The sequence below is a fragment of the Xyrauchen texanus genome, chromosome 3 (genome assembly GCF_025860055.1).
Source record: "Xyrauchen texanus isolate HMW12.3.18 chromosome 3, RBS_HiC_50CHRs, whole genome shotgun sequence".
Taxonomy (NCBI): domain Eukaryota; kingdom Metazoa; phylum Chordata; class Actinopteri; order Cypriniformes; family Catostomidae; genus Xyrauchen; species Xyrauchen texanus.
The window spans coordinates 41,093,029-41,106,997 of record NC_068278.1 but is presented as its reverse complement, the minus strand read 5'-3'; the positions used below and the strand labels follow the sequence as shown (position 1 = coordinate 41,106,997).

General features: G+C 38.3%; 1 protein-coding gene across 2 annotated transcripts in view; it reads right to left on the bottom strand.

Moving 5' to 3' along the window:
• The window catches only part of slc4a5a (solute carrier family 4 member 5a), a 44,306-nt gene extending 36,934 nt beyond the window's left edge, over positions 1-7,372 (bottom strand). For both annotated transcript variants that reach the window (XM_052098075.1, XM_052098080.1), the window contains exons 1-2: positions 7,226-7,372; positions 3,760-3,815 (exon numbers count right to left, since the gene is read on the bottom strand). In XM_052098075.1, the coding sequence (XP_051954035.1) occupies positions 3,760-3,814 (55 nt within the window). In that variant the 5' untranslated portion in view covers position 3,815; positions 7,226-7,372. The remainder of the gene's footprint in view (positions 1-3,759; positions 3,816-7,225) is intronic.
• Positions 7,373-13,969: the final 6,597 nt, after the last annotated feature.

The following is a 13,969-nucleotide window of genomic DNA, read 5'->3' as shown; positions in this document are numbered from 1 at the left end:
TCTATATAAACAACCATTTGATAAATGTATTGACATGTATCTAATGTTCCATCTCATGATTTTCCTTTATGTTGTTTGGTCTATGTTTTCTTGCAAACTCAAATGGGTTAATGTTTCAGACTTTGCATACTATGGTTAACCAAAATCATATGTGTGGCACATTTGGTCTCTATAACTTGGTATTTTCAAGATCGAAATGACTGTGTACATGATATGTCGATAACAACAACATATTAGTATTACAAGAATATTTCCTAGTTTCTTCATCGGCTACCACCCCTCCGCAATGAGCACCCTTAGAACAAAGAGCAATAAACCAAATTCCCGCCTGGAACTTCCACCCTTCTTATTGGTCGAGCCAATGAGAGGTGGGACACGTTTTCTAAGGTTATAAATTGCATCCACACTGGCCCTTCGTTCTCTTTTCTTCTCCTTCTTCTTGGCTGCTCCCAACTCCCAACTTCCTTCATCTCTCCTCCCCTCCCTTGGACTCCCCTGAACATTTCAACTCTCCGATTTTCTGCAACCCTCCGGAACACTCGTCAACTATTCAACAGTTACTCCTAAGACGCTTCGAACTTCTCGGAACAACCCTTCAACTCTCTCTCCAAGTGAGTTTCAAATCCACGCTCTGGAAACACCGACAGAAAAGCCCATCTCAAGGATGCCACGGAGACGCGACATCCATGCAGCCTTGCTCAGCCACACATAGGTCCATTTTGCAAGTATTATTCCATTGAAATTCAGAATTGATCAGAAATGTTTAGCAAAGCGGTTCGCTGGACGAACTGACTGATTGCGGTAGCCTACGGGTCAATTCCATTAAGGTGTTATTAAAATTAATATAGCCTGTCTGCATATAATGTATATTCCTAATTAATTATAATTCGTTGTGTTTAATTATCTATATATATTTGAAGCAGGCTCTTGGACTATATAAGCCCTTTTTGGGGCGTTTTTGTATGTATTGTTATCTGGTTCAAACCGTATGATTAATCAGTGATTACGATCATTTAAAATTAATTGTACATTCCCCAAACCTGACCTGGATACTCTACGCCAGTGTTTTTCACCCACAAACAGATGGGTTGGTGGAACGATTTAATAAAAACCTGAAAAATATGATTAATAAGTTTGTACACGAGGATGCTAGAAATTGGGATAAGTGTCTCGAACCCCTTTTATTTGCAGTTCGAGAGGTTCCACGAGCCTCCACAGGGTTTCCCCCTCCGGGAAGCTTGGGAGGAGGGACCTTCAAACAACAAAAATGAAATTCGGTACGTTTTTGATCTTAGAGAAAAACTCCACAATTTGTGTCAACTAACACAGGAGAATTTGCTCCAAGCTCAGGAATGTCAAAGCCAGCTATATGACAGGGGCACTCAACAACAGGAATTCACACTGGGAGATGAAGTGCTTGTATTACTTCCAACATCGAGCTCAAAATGTCTCGCCAAGTGGCAAGGGCCCTGAGGTCACATGACGAGTAGGATATCTCGATTGTGAGGTAAAACGAACAGATAGAAGTGATGCACGTCAAATATACCATCTCATCCTCCTGAAATTATGGAGGGAGGCCGATGTCCCTCGTAAAAACAATCTTCTCCACACCGTTTGGCTTACACCATTTCGTGACACTTCCATTCGGATTGTTCGGGGCCCCGGCTATGTTTCAGTTTCAGCACCTTATGAACGGAGTTCTCGGCTTATGCCACTGCCTATCTGGATGACATCATCATATACAGTCACCATTGGCAGCGGTATATGCAGCATCTGAGGGCTGTTCTGAGGTCGCTGCGATGAGTGGGATTTACGGCAAACCCCAAGAAGTGCACAACTGGATGGATGGAGGTAAGTTATCTGGGGTTCCACTTGGATCATGGGCAGGTGCATCCCCAAGGCCCAAGACCAAAAAGGTGAGACAGTCCCTGGAGCTGGCCGGCTATTATAGAAGGTTTGTGCCTGATTATTCGGATGTCACCAGCCCGCTGACTGATCTCACTAGAAAGAGAGCTCCAGACCTGGTCCAGTGGAAGGAGCAGTGTCTAGAGGGGCTGGGGGTGGTGAACTCGCAAGTGGTGGAGGAGGAGGAGCTGCCGGTGCTGTACATTAGTCGCAAGCTATCGCTGAGAGAGACTAAGTACAGCACCATTGAAAAGGAATGTCTAGCCATCAGATTGGGCGTACTCACCCTCCGATACCATCTGTTGGGGAGGGCCGTCAACCTCTGTTATAACCACACCCCAGTGGCTCCACTGCATGAAGGATATTAACTTGTGGATCACCCATTGGTAACTGGCTTTACAGCCTTTTAAGTTCGATGTGGTCCACAGACCGGGGGCGTGGATGGCTTTTGCTGATTTTCTCTCCAGAAATTGGGGGGCTGTGTGGAGGTGGGTGCATGGTGGAGGGTTCGTCTGGAGAGAAAGAAAGCACTAGGGCACTTGAGCGCTATATGTCTAACACCTGTTTCTGATTGCAGTGGACAATGGGGAGAGGGATAAAAAGAGGAGTGAGGACTGAGAAGGAGAGAGTCATGCTTCAAACAGCCACTCAATGTGCTTATATGTGGAAGCTGTGAAACTGTTTGAGTTACTTGTTATTAAAAGCCTACCTTTTGAGTTGAAGCCCACATTTTCCCCTTTCCTCCTTTCATCCATCCTTGAACCCCGTTACAGTATAACCACATACTGGCGTTTGTTAACATACTGACAAATGTTCAGTAACACAGACCGTGCGTAAGATGCCTGAAAGCGTGCCACATGATTGCGAAACACGTGAGCGGACGTGGATGACGCAGATTAACTCGTAACAATGGCCTGTTCACTCTCCTCACCCTCGGTGGGGGGAGGGGCTGCAGCATCTTCCATGGACCATTCTCCGTTGCTGTGAGGGAAGCACATCATTATCATCATCAGACCTGCTGAAAACGACAACACCATGCTCATTCATAGAGGGCCGGAGGTCATCACGTGCATACTGCCGGAGACCGGAGTGTCTTGAGACTTATGTCCTCACAGTGAGGGCAGTCTATCCCCATGAGAGTTGCTTCGGCATGGGCGGCCCAGACAGCAAATGCAGCTCTCCTGATGGTTTGGCAGAGCGATGTGTCACTCACAGGAACACTTCTTTATAAAGACATGGACTTCTTTAAAAAGACGCGTACACACAAGCAGCTCTTTTATGAGTTTTTTACATCACTTAGATGGAATATTACAATATATTTATGAAAGAATACAGCTCCTGCCTGGATGCTGCTGGAAGCAGGTAGATGTCTCACTGAGTGAAGAACCTGATCCGGCTACGAGGCAGACAGACATCTTTACCAGAACACTAGAGGGGGTGGCTGATCCTCGCTGAAGGCACTGAAAATCAGGCGAAGAACATCTGCAGGGAATCCTGTCTGCTGATTGGTGTCCATTGACGGCAAAGAGAGGGCTGATCCGGGTGCGTAGGCAAGATGAGATTATGTCAGTCTTGAAGGAATAAAATTCTGAAGAAATGATGTGAGCGCCCGCTTATATAGGGCAAATGCGTGCCTATAGGGGCAGGGCTCAAACACCATTGCCAATCATAATATTGCCGTTATGATTCAAAGGCTTCAACTAGGTCATGGAAAAAGAATTCCCCAAAGCGTTCAGCAATGTCTCGTGAACTGAATCGATAGTGAACTACTGCTCAGAACTGTCACAGAAATCATGGGATTAACAATCCAGCTCTTGCATTTGTGTGTGTGGTTTTGTGCCTAAGGATATTTACCCTCCTCATCCTCATAGCGGTAACGACTGTTGTCCATGCCTCGATCATGGTCCATCCTGAGAAAATGAAAATAAGAAAGAATTTTAATATGGAATACTAAATAACAATGTATACACATTATTTTATAAAAAGTATACACATTATTTTTTTTTTTATTTATTTTTTTTTTTCTGTGTATTTTTTTCTAAACACCAGTACAAGTCATAGTTTATATTCTGAAAATATGCAAATGTGTTATGCCTTTTCTTGTTACAACTCTTTGGATCATGCACAATAGGAGGTCATGGGCATGACTGCGGGCAATAGCACACACTGGCCATTGAACTGCTTCCTGAATCTCTGACAGTCAGATCAATAGTGAAATAATTAACAGCACAAATAACTGATGGAAAGATGATTACAGGACCAGAGAAAAAAGCTCATGCAGTGAGGCCTATAGTATCCAGTTTACTCACTGGTTACTGGTAATAAAAAGATGCAGTGTTTTCAGACCTCAAATAATGCAAAGAAAACAAGTTAAAATAAATTTTCAAACAACACAATACTTATGTTTTAAATTAGGGAGAGTTGAAAAATCTAAATGTGGTGGAATAACCCTGATTTTCAGTCTTCATGTGCCTTGGCATGCTCTCTACCAGTCTTTCACATTGCTGTTGGATGACTTTATGCCACTCCTGGCTCAAAAATTCAAGCAGCTCGGATTTGTTTGATTAGCTTGAGACCATCCATCTTCCTCTTGATCACATTCCAGGTTCTGGTCTGGAGATTTGGCTGGCCATGACAGGGTCTTGATCCGGTGGTCCTCCATCCACACCTTTATTGACCTGGTGTCAATATCAAGGTGTGGATGGAGGACCACCGCATCAAGACCCTGTCATGGCCATGATCATGTCATGTCATGACAAAATGTATTGTGTTTATTGCATCACTTAGGAGGAAACATCTTTGTTGAGTTGTGAGTAAGGGGAACAAGATAAGTCAGCCGATACCGGGGGAAGCACCCAGAGACTGGATGTTCAGAAATAATATAGGCTTTAACACAGAACTGCTTTGGAGTAATCTGGCAGGAAGGTCAGAGGGTAAAACTCAAATATATCCTTATCCAAGGACTGCAGATATGGCTAGCATGAAATCTATGGTCACAGGAGGCAGGGGAGACCCAGCGTGGGATTATAATTATATAAAAACTTAAAAACTTCTATTTGCAAAGACATGAAGCCATTTTGGGAGAAAGGCCGTGAGAAACAAAAGGATAGTAGTCTGAATCAACAATTGACCTCTTTGTCATGGGCCCAGCACACTCCTGCTGCGCAAGTTGGTAGTCTAACCTCTCCGCCGAGTGACCCTCCTTGTGTTTCTCTCCCTCAGTGCACGGAGGTGGGAGACACACAGGATCGGCCACCGCCGCAGTATGAGTCTGTTGTAAAACAACAGCTGTACCCTAATCTAAACACGATGTTGAAAAGTCAAAACGTCTCTCATGAGATATCGAGTGTGGAAAAAACTCTCCCTACGCAGACTGTCGATCCCCCACCTGTTAGGGCCGTGTTATCATTCATTTACTATAACAAAATACAAAAAACATTTATATTGCATATACAATACCAGTCAAAAGGTTTGAAACACTTAATTATTCTTTATTATAATTTTTTTCTTCACATTTTAGAATAATAGTACAGTCATCAAAACTATGGAATAACATAAATGGAACTATGGGAATTATTTTTGCACCAATCTTATGAGAATGGTGAATCTCTAAACACCCCTACTTCTAACCATAATTGTTGTCTTTGTCAGTCGGAGTTGATGGATCTATCTATCTATCTATCTATCTATCTATCTATCTATCTATCTATCTATCTATCTATCTATCTATCTATCTATCTATCTATCTATCTATCTATCTATCTATCTATCTATCTATCTATCTGTCTATCTGTCTGTCTGTCTGTCTGTCTGTCTGTCTTGTTCTGTCTATCTATCTGTCTATGCTGCTATTTTATATATTTATGATTTATAATGAAACATATTAATACAACATGCTCTTTCTATCTGTGGATTAAAGAAGGCTGCTTATAGGAGTTCTTCACAGTAATTAATAAAGCTAATATTATGATCTTTAAAATAATATAAAATTATCTTTTTCATCTAAATGTTCAAAATACTGCAATAATTTAGCTTTAACAGCATTAATCTTGCTCAGGTAAGGAATTAAAAGTCACAGTTACGAATAAGGAGGCATGGCCCTGCATTTGATTAGCACTGTTGTATTCCAAACTGGATAATTAGTTGTCACATTGGTGTCCTTCACACTCAATGGGCAGCAATGTAAGAGAGAACAATGGTGAAAGAGAGAGAAATAGAAATGCTGTCGACCATCCTCACTCAGAGATCCAATCAATGGGACACCATAGCCATTTTTACTCAACCCACTTACAACACTGACACAGAGTTGACTTTTCATCATGTATCGTTCTCGCTGTGTTTATGTCTCTTTCCCTTCTATCCTCCTTGCTCTCTGAAACTTTAAGCACTCTCGCTCTCTCTCTCCCAATCTCCCCCCCCCCCCAACACACTAAAATGATTTGGAAATTTCCATTTCCTTTTTTCTAATTGCTCATTAGTTTTTGATCAACACTCAAACAAGAGATACATTAAACAGAATTTAAGGTATTGACAGAGCTAATTCACCACGAACATAATAGTTTCCATTGCCAGCATGGGATGAAGCTATTAACACAAACACTAATCTGAATCCTGCAGTGTCAATCAGTGATTGAAATGCATGAAATATGTCATATTATAGCTATAATTCTTATCATTCTAACAGCTCCCATAACCCTTTAAAATTGAATGTACAGTGACAGCCAGAAATGAATGTATTCATTAAGTAAAATTAAATCTGAATCAGTAATAATAAGTGTTTTATCTGATCAGATCAGCAGATTATCTCATGTATTTAGATGGAGAAAAACTTTATGAAAAAGCATGAGCTAATAAACTGATTAGCCTCTTTCTGTAGTTTCTGTACATTTCTTTACAATGTCCAACTATTTTTCACCCATAAATGATTCAGTACTTAACATTCCTCTGCCTGCTCCTAGATCCTAATTTCCACTGAAATAAATGTAATGTAAACAAAAGATTTGTCATATTCTCTGTACAGAAAATACACCATTTTTATCTTTATTTTTTTAATCCTAATTTCTTTCTTGTTTCATATTTACTACCTCTCTTTTTTACAAGCCGTTCAAATATTTTTTCAAATGTCTAAAATATACTGCAGAGTATTGCAAATGCAGAATCACAAATTAAAGAACATATTTCATATTGCTCAGTATCAGTCCATAATCCTTCATATCAAAGCCACAATTACGTTTCCCACTGCATTCAGCAAAGTTTCTTTTAAATTAAGTATTCAATCTTGTTTCATACTTCAAAATAAATACTTCTTAAAATCTCTTACCTGATCTCAATTGCAGTGCAGTTACGGAGAGGTGGTTTGCTAATCAAAATTATTCATCAATACAGGAAATTACTGAGGATAATATTCTATGGAACATGGGATAAAAACTGAACATGTTACAGAATGAATCCTTAACCCTCTCCCAATCACTCAGCCCTCTATCACACACACACACACACACACACACACACACACACACACACACACACACACACACACACACACACACACACACACACACACACACACACACACACACACACACACACAAAGTGTGAGTCAATGGTATGGATTGGTGACAGAGTCAATAAGCAGATAACTGGGACTCAGGCAAATGGACCATTGTGTTAAGGGACATTACTGACTCACTGTGCACTCTCATGTCCACTTCTATTCATTTAAACAGACTATTCACTCTAAGTGAGGGTATCCCTTTGGTCATGTTAGAACACACACACACACACACACACACACACACACACACACACACACAAATGTTGTGTTTCCATGTGTTATGGGGACTTTCCATAGACATAATGGTTTTTATACTGTACAAACTTTATATTCTATCTCCTAAACCTAACCCTACCCCTAAACCTAACCCTCACAGAAAACTTTCTGCATTTTTACCTTTTCAAAAAACATAATTTAGTTTGATTTATAAGCTGTTTTCCTCATGGGGACCGACAAAATGTCCCCACAAGGTCAAAAATTTCGGGTTTTACTATCCTTATGGGGACATTTGGTCCCCACAAAGTGATAAATACATGCTCACACACACACACACACACACACACACACACACACACACACACACACACACACACACACACACACACACACACACACACACACACACACACACACACAGAGAGAGAGACTAAAGATAAGATGTATCCAACAACTCATCTGTTTGGGGCTTCAGGATTCAGGTTTCAAAATGTGAATTATCTGTGTTTTCTGCTGACCTGAACTAATCTTGTGGTATTAAAGACTCGGGAGACCTTTTCTGATATTTCATTTCATGTTATGCAACTTACTGAAGACAGCTCCCTTGATTAACTGCAAGATGGAAGTACCTTTAACACATTAAGCAGAATTTGTTGTCTTTTTTGATACTTTTATATTTATGACATGATTACCGAAGAAGACTGAAAATGATTCTTCAGAGAGTTTACTAATTTCACTGTAAAATGTCAATAGTGACACACTGTCACCCTTTCATCATCCACATGAGGTCCTTATTGACCCGTCCTTCATGAACACATTCCGCAGCTGCCACTCATCATGAAGGAAATTCACGCATCATTAAACTGACAGTTTTCAGTCCTCAGTGCAAACAGAATATTTCCAGCAGATGGCATGTGTATGAATATAAAAACATACTTTCATTGTGTGTGCCACACAATGAAAGCCACTGGAACCTCATGACAAAATCCACTGTACTTTTCCATTGCATTTGTGTGAGAAATTCACACTCAGTGATATTCATTGCTGAGATGGATTCATTCTGCAGTAAAGCATGGCAGTCCCAGTCCAATGCTTTCTTTGGTAACTTCATATGGGCTTTTTTTGTCAGGAGATGATGAGAGAGACAATGTACTATGCATACCTATTATGCTACTATTAAACCTCAGAAGTGGGCAAGACAGCCAGCAAACCAAATTTGAACTGATTCATGTATTCATTAAGTAAAATTAAATCTGAATCAGTAATAATAAGTGTTTTATCTGATCAGATCAGCAGATTATCTCATGTATTTAGATGGAGAAAAACTTTATGAAAAAGCATGAGCTAATAAACTGATTAGCCTCTTTCTGTATTTTCTGTACATTTCTTTACAATGTCCAACTATTTTTCACCCATAAATGATTCAGTACTTAACATTCCTCTGCCTGCTCCTAGATCCTAATTTCCACTGAAATAAATGTAATGTAAACAAAAGATTTGTCATATTCTCTGTACAGAAAATACACAATTTTTATCTTTATTTTTTTAATCCTAATTTCTTTCTTGTTTCATATTTACTACCTCTCTTTTTTACAAGCCGTTCAAATATATTTGCTTGTGAGGCAGGTATCTACTAAAATATTAATTCAGCCTCAAACATCAATCACTGCACAATAACATTTGAACAAAGTAATTTGTGAACTTCATACACACATCAGAAACACAGGGTGGTGAAGACTAAATGTGCAAATAATGATTTACATCTCCAGCAGAGATGTCCAAACAAACAAAATATAGATACAAATGTCTAAATTATACTGCAGAGTATTGCAAATGCAGAATCACAAATTAAAGAACATATGGGCAAGACAGCCAGCAAACCAAATTTGAACTGATGTTTGAAAAATCAGCCAGCACATCAAAAAATATATAAATGTTGTTTCTGCACCAATTTGTGATTGGTTAAAATATTTTGGCTCCTTACATTCAACCTTTCAGGTGTGGGGTTTCTTCAAAACTTTACAGTTGGACAGGTTATGCCACAAAAGAAGGGAAGGAAATTGGCTATTCTGACAATTGGTGGGCACAGATGCTAGAAAACCAGACCTGGAATTTTGAGCCCATTTTCTACAGTTCAAATTATACCCTCGTTATCTTATATGGTTCATTTAGAAGCATGATATTAAGCCCTTTCATTCCTCTTATTACACATTGTTTTCTTGCTCCTTCCCATACTAAAACTTCCCAATGCCCCTTCACAGCTGTTGCCATGGAAGAAAAAAATCTCTTTCAGTTTTTTGTTAATTGCTTAAAACATATTGAATATTTAGGTAGTCTAATATTTCAATAAAATTATTTTTGTGTCTTGATGATAGAAAACAATTCAGCATGGCCTCTGGCCATTACTAAGGTTTTAGTAGAGGATTTATGATGCAACTCACTGTAAGACTGTTATGGTACCTACCTAGTGTGACAGAAGTAAAAAGAAATCAATAAAATGTCCTTGTTGTCTTTTCTAATGGTCAGAATTGTATATTGTTATCACTGACAGTAGTTAAATGATTATTCAAATTATTACTGCTTGTTCAGATCCATTCAGTTCCTAAGCTGTTTAAACAATAGTTCACCCAAAAATGAAAATTCTATCATCATTCATTCACCCTCATGTTTTTCCAAACCTGTATGACTGTCTTTTATCCCTGGAACACAAAAAGAGTAATTTAGCCTCAGTCGCATTTTATTTTGTTGCATCATTTCCCCCATACAATAAAATGTGACATTCAAATTGGTTATTAATGTCTTTATGCCTCATTCTATGAGAAGAATTCACATGAGGTCAGTGAAAGAAGCTGTTTTATGCAGTAGATCATCTCTTAATTTGACTTGTTTTCATTCTGAGTTCATGATGCTAACGCGCTAACATGATATACGCCACCATAACATGTGCCAGTTACACTGTTATTTTTATTTATGATGGCACTGATACTACTGCAAAGATGGGTGTATAAAAGAGTGCTAATGCACAGAATACTGACAAAAGAATGATGATAAGAGAGGCATATTTGGTTAGATGTGTAAATGGCTTTCAGCTGCAGATGGCACATGAGATGGAACATGAGCTATTATGAACAATCAAAACAAACTCAAAAACACATTATTTTTGGCCAGATTTTGTTCTAAATTACATTACACCTGTTCATTCTTCGATTTTACATGAATTCTATATGAAAGAATTCTGTTGTGACTTGTAGTTACAGCTGACCACCGTTGAATGCAACTATAGGTGTAACAAGCTGCCCTTTCACTAAAGAACATTTATTATTTTCATCATACATAACTACATTCCAAAAGCACACCTTTTCAAATATTTCTAGCACTAGCCCTTGGCCAAGTTATCAGCTGTGAACTTGGAAGGTTTTTCAAAGGACTTGGTTACTCTACCTAAAACACCTGCAGCCAACATAGGCTTAGAATCCATTTGTATTACAACCACTCTGGGACCATTGCCAGTCCTATCTTATCGTCCTGTCAGTCACAACAATGAAAGCATGTGAATGTCTCCTGAAAAATTCAAGTGTGTCAGAAGTTACCTTTCAATGTTTGATGTGAAACTCATGTCACACCATTTTAAAGGTTTTTATTTGAAAGATCCCAGTCTCAGATCAACATGGATATATATCTTCTTCTGGAGATGAAAGCATTTTAACCAAACCCTGCAATCACTTATCTCCTTGAATTGACTGGTAAGATTCCCAGTCCCCTCAGAGATAGAGGTGGTGGGTTCATTACTTGAATAAGAAAAACAGCATTTTAAACTCCTGTCGCAATGAGCCGTATTCCCTCTAGATTAGATACAAACAGCTTTGGCCTTTAAGTGTTACACATTTACTGTAGCAGCATATTAATTACTGTCTGAAACTTTTAATAGTCAAGTCACTCCTTGTAATTTCAAAGGTAAATCAAAGCAAAAATGCTACAGTAAACAAAGTTAAAAGAGAGAATATATTTAACAAGACAATACATCTCATTTTACGGTAAATATTGTACAAAAAAAATTAGATGTCAAAAGGATAATTTAGAATTTAATTAGCAGTAAAAATTTATATTATGTTTAAAAAGAGAAAACATACTTTTTAAAATAATGGTATATAATATAATAAATAAGACATTCCCAGAAGTCTCTGCATGACCCATCACATTTCATTCGATTTTATGGGAAGAGTTATGTTTATTCTTATTTTTCATATCAGATATATACGATGGGGATTTCTGTGTTATATTATCTGTAGTTAGTTAATGTTTATTGCATTATTTAAGTGTCACATGTTTTACCCTGATGGTGTTAAGAGTTTATGAGAGTGACACTGCGCTGTCTCTTCATGTGTATTAATTATTGCTCCAGTTAGCAACAAAATTAAATATAAGGGTATCAAAATGAAATCCCTTAAAGCTTGAAACATGGTCACCATATTTTTTACAGTAAATTTCCAGCAACTACAGTGTAATTACATAAACTTAAATGGCAATGTGAACCACACTACCTCTTCTCCTCTGTACTGTGATCAAACGTGATGTTTTTGTCCATGCTGTGGCTTACTGAAGTAAAAATATCTCCTCCTGTGGCTATATTCAACTATTAACTGAGGTTGTCATGCCTTACATTTCTTTTTTTGTTCCACAGAAGAAAGTCATACAGGTTTAGAATTGCAAGAGGTTGTCCCAACCCCCAAAATCTATACTCAAAATCCACTTGAGTACTGATTATCCATCTGTAGTGCATCACTTCATCTCCATCCCTTGTCGTCTTTTGATGTACCCGTTCATCTATCTGCCAGAGAGTATCAAGAACTCATCTTTAGACAACAGCAGTTGTTAATTACAGTTATTAATTACTGTACTCGAGTCACAAGTCCAATTTCACTCGGACTTGACTCGGACTCGGGCCTTTGGGACTCTGGGCAAGTCCAAGACCTTTGTGATGAAATGAAATAAATTAATAAATAACAAAACAGAAATTAATGAACACATCTTAATCTGGATGCAGCTATATTAGCCTGTGAAGTCATAGACAAAGTCAGAGTTGTTTCACTGTTTAAGCAAGCACGTGCACAGGCACACTCATCAGTCAACCAATACGCTTGAATGTTATACAGAGACCACTATATAACATCGACTACTGAGGTGGCTGGCATGACGAAAAAATAAAGCCAGGTATGCAGCCAATGTAATAGAAAAACAAGGCAGTTTCACAAGACAAGTGACTTGACAACTGGTAAAATTGCATGTGGCATTTGTGCAGTCAAGACGGTGCTTGCATTGTGGTTAAATAAACTTTAAATTAAGAAATTCATCAAGTCACCCACATCATGTCTCTCACAGTTTACTAAAAACAGCACATCGGAAAAAAAATACATAAAAATAGTTTTAGTATTGGATATTAAGTCTTTTAAGGGGTAATTTATCTATGAAGGCTTCTAAAGTCTCTTGTGGTCCACAAAGTGTTTTCAGCTTGAACTGGTCCATAATAGCTTGATTAATTAACTGTCACTTTTTAAATAGTCGGGGTAAAAAGCATTATTGCTAAAGCAGACAGCAACTCTTTATTATTGATTGACTATTTGCATTGACGAGCAGCTTAAAATACATTCTTTTACAGCATTTGTCCACCATTCACAACATTCAACCATGCACAATAACATTTTAGGATATTTTGGGCAGTGAAATGTTCTGTTTATAATATTATTATAGACTATAAAATAAATGTAGTATTCGATGACAGAGTTTGTGTATGAAGCTAAACTTCATGTTACGAGATTAAGTTGATTATGATGTTTTTACTTAAAATTATTATTTAATTTTTATTGTAAACCATCAGGTGACTCATGTACTCATGTGGTTAAAGAAGAGTGGTATTTAAAGATTTTAGACTGATTGCAGACCAACGCGGCTGCCCCACAAGCAAATATCACTGTTCTCAAGAGTTATTTTCGGTGCTGCAGTTAATTTCCTCCCATTGAGGCACCCGCTATCATTATTCATCATCCTAACTCTTGATGGCCATCGACATGAATAATGGGAGAGAGGTTAAAGCAAGATTATAAAGCGATCACTCTGCACAGGAATTAATAGGATTGGACTCATGTGTAATGATGCAGCACAGAAATCAGCATCAATAAGACAATCATTATGTCAAGAGGTTGCTTTCAGTGTCTTGTCATTTCTGAATTCTCCCTTTTTCAGTTCTTCTAAAAGGGACATTAAGAACCATTTAGGCTACATTTCATTGATAAAACT